Consider the following 5,830-nt stretch of genomic DNA (forward strand, 5'->3'; position numbering starts at 1 on the left):
ATAGCTGAATGACAAGGCTGTACAATTGGAGAACACTGCTGGTGGAAGCCTCTCAACTGGGAGGGTGCGACAGGTGTCGAGACGTCAATGTTTCACTGTAAGAAACAGTCAGGAGATGTGCGGATCCGACAAACAAAAGCACCCATTAAGGTGATGATACGGCCCAGGATTAAATTCAGGAATGATCTCCACACAGACCATCCAGACTGAGAAGCAGAAAGGGGAAAACACTATCAGTGCTCATGTAACCTCGAATTCCTTCGCTGTACTACCCTGTGCCCTCCAGATGACTGATGCTTTACTTGCCTTGTTGCACTTCGACATTCTTGACTTCACCTTTAATAGTTTCGATCAGATTGCTGTGAGGGAGATGAAAGGAAGCCAAATTAATTCTGCAACAGCTGCATGAAAGAAGCTGTGTTTGGCACTGTCTTGTTCATGCTCCCCACCCTCCCCTCCATCCCTATCCCCTTTCTCCACCCCCACCCCCCCACCGCCCCATCTCTCTCTGGGATGGACTGGGGTGCTCCAATGGCATTATTACCTACAGATGATGAAATCCCAATACAGAAGTCAGGGTCACAGCCAGAGAGACCTTAAGTGACATTTGATGGCTTGAAAAAGCTGAAAGTGACAGAGCTGAGGGGTTAGCTGGGATTATTTGTGTAGTGCCTTCGGGCTGAAATCAATTGAAAGGCCATAGTGGCCATCCCCATAGGATCCCTGTTCCCCGCACATATATTTATAAAAATGCGATCGGTGAATAGTTAATGACAAATAAGAGCGTTGCACAGCTTTGTAAAACCAGGACAAGGGCTTAAGCAACACTTCACTGCACTCTGGATTGCGGCAGAATTTGAAATGTTTGCACTTATTTCTTGCTGATCTGAACATGACTTAATCCAGACTCTGTGCTTCGATCAGAAAATATTTACACGACAGATTTACATAGCAACACTTGCAGAAAACATTGTTCTGCAACCAGTCCTTGGATTGGTTGAAAATGGATTTAATTGACTCCAGATGTTTCCAGCCAGCCTAAGCATTCCACATCAATTGACCAAACCTCTTCTTGCTCACTCATATTGTAACGGTAGCAATCTATCAAACTTCTTCCCAATTTAACTCTCTTATGTACAATGTAAGCAACAGAGAGTACAAGGGAAACAAAGGAAATAATCGGGGATTTTAATAAATATTCTGTTTGACGGATTTGAGGTCTGTCATGGTAAACCACAGTAATATGCTTCAAGCAATAACTGGACAGAAAGGATGATGTTCATCTGACAAAAAAATACATTACAGTTAAAAGAGATGTTCTTAGTCGATTTTAATCCAGAGAAAATTGTACACTATGGATCTGTCAGCCTCGCATTAGTAGTAAGGAACATACAAGACTCTGTTACAAAGGCTGCGTGAAGTGGATGCCTGGATAATAACTATTCAGGTTGAGAATAGTCAGCATGGATTCGTGAAATTGTGTTTGCTCTTTGGAGATTTTTGAGGATATTACTAATAGAATTGAGAAAGTGACGATTTGTTTTCACTGTGGTCACGTATACCTAAGTAAAATGAAAAGCTACGTTTGTGGGCAGTACAGACAGATCATAGTAAGTAAGGACATGCAGAACACTGGGTGCCTAGACAGACTGAGGCATAAGGCAGCATGCTCGGATGCTGCTTGACCTGCTGTGCTTTTCCAGCACCACTCTAATCTTGACTCTAATCTCCAGCATCTGCAGTCCTCACTTTCGCCTAGAATGAGGCATACAGGTTACACTGCACAGGAGGTGCATGAAGCAAGACCAACATCAACTTCATTTGAAGTTAGAGAGTCCATTCATCAGACTAGTAATGGCAGGGAAGAAGCTGTCCTTGGTTCGTGTGTATCTTCTGTCTGATGGACGGATCTGCAGGAGAGCTTACCCGAGTTGGAGGGGCCTTTGATGATGTTGGCAGCCTTACTGCAGCAGCGAGAAGTGCAACCGGAGTCCATGGATGGAAAGCTGCTTCCATGATGGACTGGGCTGTGTATACAACCTTCGGTAGTTTCTTTCAGTCCTGGGCAGAGCAGATGCCGTACCAAACCATTGTGCACCACGATAGAATGCTTTCAGTGGTGCATCTGCAGGAGTTGGTAAGGGTCCTTACGGACATACTGAAATCCCTGAGCCACCTGAGGAAGAAGAGTCGATGTTGTGCCTTCTTGATCGTTGCATCTACAGTTGGTTCTGCTATAATGCGCACTTCTTCGACGCGAATTAGCTTTAGCACGGCTGAAGAAATTAGGCCGTTATTTGTAGAATGTGAACTTTCCTTACCTGTATTGGCTATAACATGATTCTGTCCCCATTAGTTTAAGCAGAGTAGCTATTGCACAATTTTCTTATAACACGTGATTGCACGAGAACAGAAGTATGGTGTTATATCAGAGCTGACCGTACGTGGGAAATCTAGGACAGGTTGTCTGTTAATGTCACTCTCAGGAACTTGATGCTCTCCACCCTCTCAATGTCCACTCCGCTGATATATATTGGGGTGTATTCTCCTCCTTTCTTTCTGAAGCCAATGATCATTTCTTTTGTTTGACACCAAGCTCTCTATCGCCTTTCTGTATTCCGTTTGATATCTGTCCTCTCAGAGCGGTGTCGTCAGCAAACTTGTTGATGGCGTTTGTTCAGAATTTGGCCACACAGTTGTGGGCGTACAGGGAGCACAGTAGGGGGCTGAAAACGCAAAGCTTGGGGACTCCGTGTTGAGGGAGGAAGTGCAGTTGTCTGTCTCCACTGATTGCAGTCCATTGTCCAGGAAGCTGAAGATCCATTTGCAGGGGGCAGAACCGAGACCTAGGTCACAGAGTTTTGAGATCAGTCTTGAGGGGATTATGGGTTGAAGGCAGAGCTGTAGTCAATGGTTAAGGTGTCCTTGTTGCCCAGATGTCCCAGGGATGTGTGCAGGGCTAGGGACATGGTATCCATTGTGGACCAGTTACATCGGTAGGCAAATTGTAGGGGATCGATGTGGTGGAAGTGGTATACAAGGGTTTTCTGAAGGCTTTGATAAAGTCTTGCATAAGAGGCTGGGTAGCAAAATTAAAACATTTGACATAAGATGCAATGAACTGGCATGGATTAATTATTAGCTAACAGATAGAAAAAGAGAATCGGAATACATGGGTCATTCTCACATTGGCAGGCTGTGACTAATCAGGTACTGCAAGGTACTTGGGTTCACAATATCCATATATAAATTGTACACAGGCACTAAATTTCTGAGTTTAAAAATGACACACAGCCAGGGTGGAATATGTGCTGTGAGAGAGATGCAAAGCATTTTCAAGAGGATTTGGACAAATTTAGTGAGTTGGCAAGGATGTGGTAGTGGACTATATTTCAGAAAGATGTGAGGTTATCTGCTTTGGTGGGAGGAACAGACATGTAGAGTATTTAGAGTCATGGAGTCATAGAGATGTACAGATCCTTCAGTCCAACCCGTCCATGCTGACGAGATATCCTCACCAAATCTAGTTCCATTTGCCAGCATTTGGCCCATATCCCTCTAAATTAGACCTGGGCATTTTACGGCCCACGGGCCATATCCGGCCCTTTGGTCATTCCTGTCTGGCCCGCATGAGGTCAATCTTAAATTAGAGCATAAATGAAAAAGTATTTATGCCATGCACGCAATACGACTGTGTTGCTTTTGTTTTGAAAAGGATGCTTTTTTTATTTACGTAAGGACGTACATGTGCATGTGTGTGTGCGTGCGTGATCAGCTAAAAATGATGCTTGCTGGCTAGCCCTCAAAATGTCAGCTCATGCAAAAAAAAAAGGAAGGTGGATACTGAATGCCGCATTTTTAACAAGACATGGACTGCTAGATATTTATTTACAGAAATCAGAGGTAAAGCCGTGTGCTTGGTTTGTGGTGCACAGGTCGCTGTGTTCAAGAATTATAGTTTGAATCGCCACTACGTGACCAAACACGCCGAGAAGTACAATAACTTGTCTGATCAAGAGCGGGCAAGGGAGTCGGATGCTTTACTCGCTAAGCTGCATAACCAGCAAAGACTTTTTACTAAACTTCACATACCCAGAGATGCAGCTGTCAAGACAAGTTATGTCATATCCCACAAAATCGCCAGAAACAGTAAACTGTTTTCTGATGGAGAGTTTATTAAGGAGCGCTTGTTGGACTCTGCAGAACTAATCTGCCCAGGGAAAAAGGAGGCATTTGAGAATGTGCCCCTCTCCCGACGCACTGGAATGAGAAGGACTGGGGACATCGCGAGAAATCTGGAGCTTCAGCTGCAGCACAGAGCGGTCAACTTTGACATTTTTTCCTTGGCTTTGGATGAGGTACTTGACACAGCCTAGCTACTCATCTTCGTACGTGGGATAACTACGGACTTTAAAATCACGGAGAAGCTGGCAGCCATGCAGTCAATGAAAGGAGCAACAACTGGTAATGATTTGTTCACGGTGGTAAATGGGACAAGCTGGCGGGTGTGACAATGGATGGTTGTCCAAATCTAATGGGAAAAAATGTTGGACTCTTAAAGAGAATGCAGGATAAAGTGACAGAAATTGACCCTGAACAGAAATTGGTATTTTTGCATTGTATTATACATCAGGAAGTGTTGTGTAAGTCAGTGTTAAAAATTAACCATGTGGTTGATGTTGTAACTAAAATAGTTAACCTCATCAGGGCAAGCGCTTTGAATCTTAGGCAGTTTGTTGCACTTTTGGAGGAAAATGAGACTGAACATCGTGACATAGGCTACCACACAGCGGTCACGTGGCTCAGCCTGAGCAAAATGCTGAAAAGTGTATGGGACCTGGGGGAAGAGGTTGAAGATTTCTGTGTGGAGAAAGGGAATGGCATTCCACAGCTTTCAGATGCAGACTGGATTGCAGACCTTGGTTTTGCTGTTGATGTGACTGCACTTATGAATGAACTAGATGTGAAACTGCAGTGCAAGGGCCTTTTTGTGCATGAAATGTACAACTTGGTGAAGGCTTTTATGAGAAAGTTGCAGCTTCTCTCAAGCCAAATGGAGGACAACATTCTCACCCACTTGCCAACACTGAAGGAAGCCGCACCTTCAGCTGATCACCTCCACAGGTACTCATCTATGTTAGAAGCTCTGCATGGTGAATTTTCAAGGTGATTTCAAAACTTTAAAACGGTTGAGAATGAAATGGACATGATTTTTTTCCCCATTTACATGCAATGTGGAGAATGCACCTAGTGATGTGCAGCTTGAACTCATTGACCTGCAGTCTGACACACACCTGGCAGAGTACTTTAGGTCAGTCTCACTGCTTGATTTTTACTCTTCCCTCAAAGAGGAGAACTTTCCACGCATGAGGAGGCATGTTCAGAAGATTCTAGTCCTCTTTGGATCTACCTATATATGCGAACAGACATTCTCAGTGATAAAGTTCAACAAATCCAAATACAGACCCTCTATTACTGATGGTCACCTCTCAGCTGTCCTTCGCAAATCCACCTCAGACATTCAACCAGATTTATGTGCACTTGTTCAAGCCCAAAACAGGCTGGATTTTTCTCACTAAACAAGTAAAATGAACTGAAAAACATCAAAAGCACTTATTACTTTTTGTATAGAGTTGTTTGTTGTTTGTAATACTGAACAATAATGAAACAATTTTTCATTATTGGTTTGTGAGATTAACATGTTAAAAATAAAATGAAATACTGAAATTATTGTTTTTACAGTTTATTTCTCCTATATTTGACCTACTTCACAATTTCATATCTTTATTGTAACATAATATCCTTATTCTTTTGTTTATAAGTTTCAGTG

The 5,830-nt window shown here is 43.2% G+C and overlaps 1 protein-coding gene across 1 annotated transcript; it reads left to right on the top strand.

The window, feature by feature from the left end:
• The first annotated feature begins 4,513 nt into the window (after positions 1–4,513).
• On the top strand, positions 4,514–5,170 carry LOC148146593 (general transcription factor II-I repeat domain-containing protein 2A-like). The gene has a single exon (XM_087998064.1). It carries the CDS (start codon positions 4,514–4,516, stop codon positions 5,168–5,170), a length of 657 nt encoding a protein of 218 aa, XP_087854190.1.
• Positions 5,171–5,830: the final 660 nt, after the last annotated feature.

Source organism: Chiloscyllium plagiosum, unplaced genomic scaffold (genome assembly GCF_037043375.1).
Source record: "Chiloscyllium plagiosum isolate Xiang-an unplaced genomic scaffold, Cpla_swu_hap1 HiC_scaffold_20, whole genome shotgun sequence".
NCBI lineage: Eukaryota > Metazoa > Chordata > Chondrichthyes > Orectolobiformes > Hemiscylliidae > Chiloscyllium > Chiloscyllium plagiosum.

Bases quoted from the DNA above. Each gene is read 5' to 3' on its own strand.
- LOC148146593 (XM_087998064.1), top strand. From the start codon at position 4,514: ATGGATGGTTGTCCAAATCTAATGGGAAAAAATGTTGGACTCTTAAAG.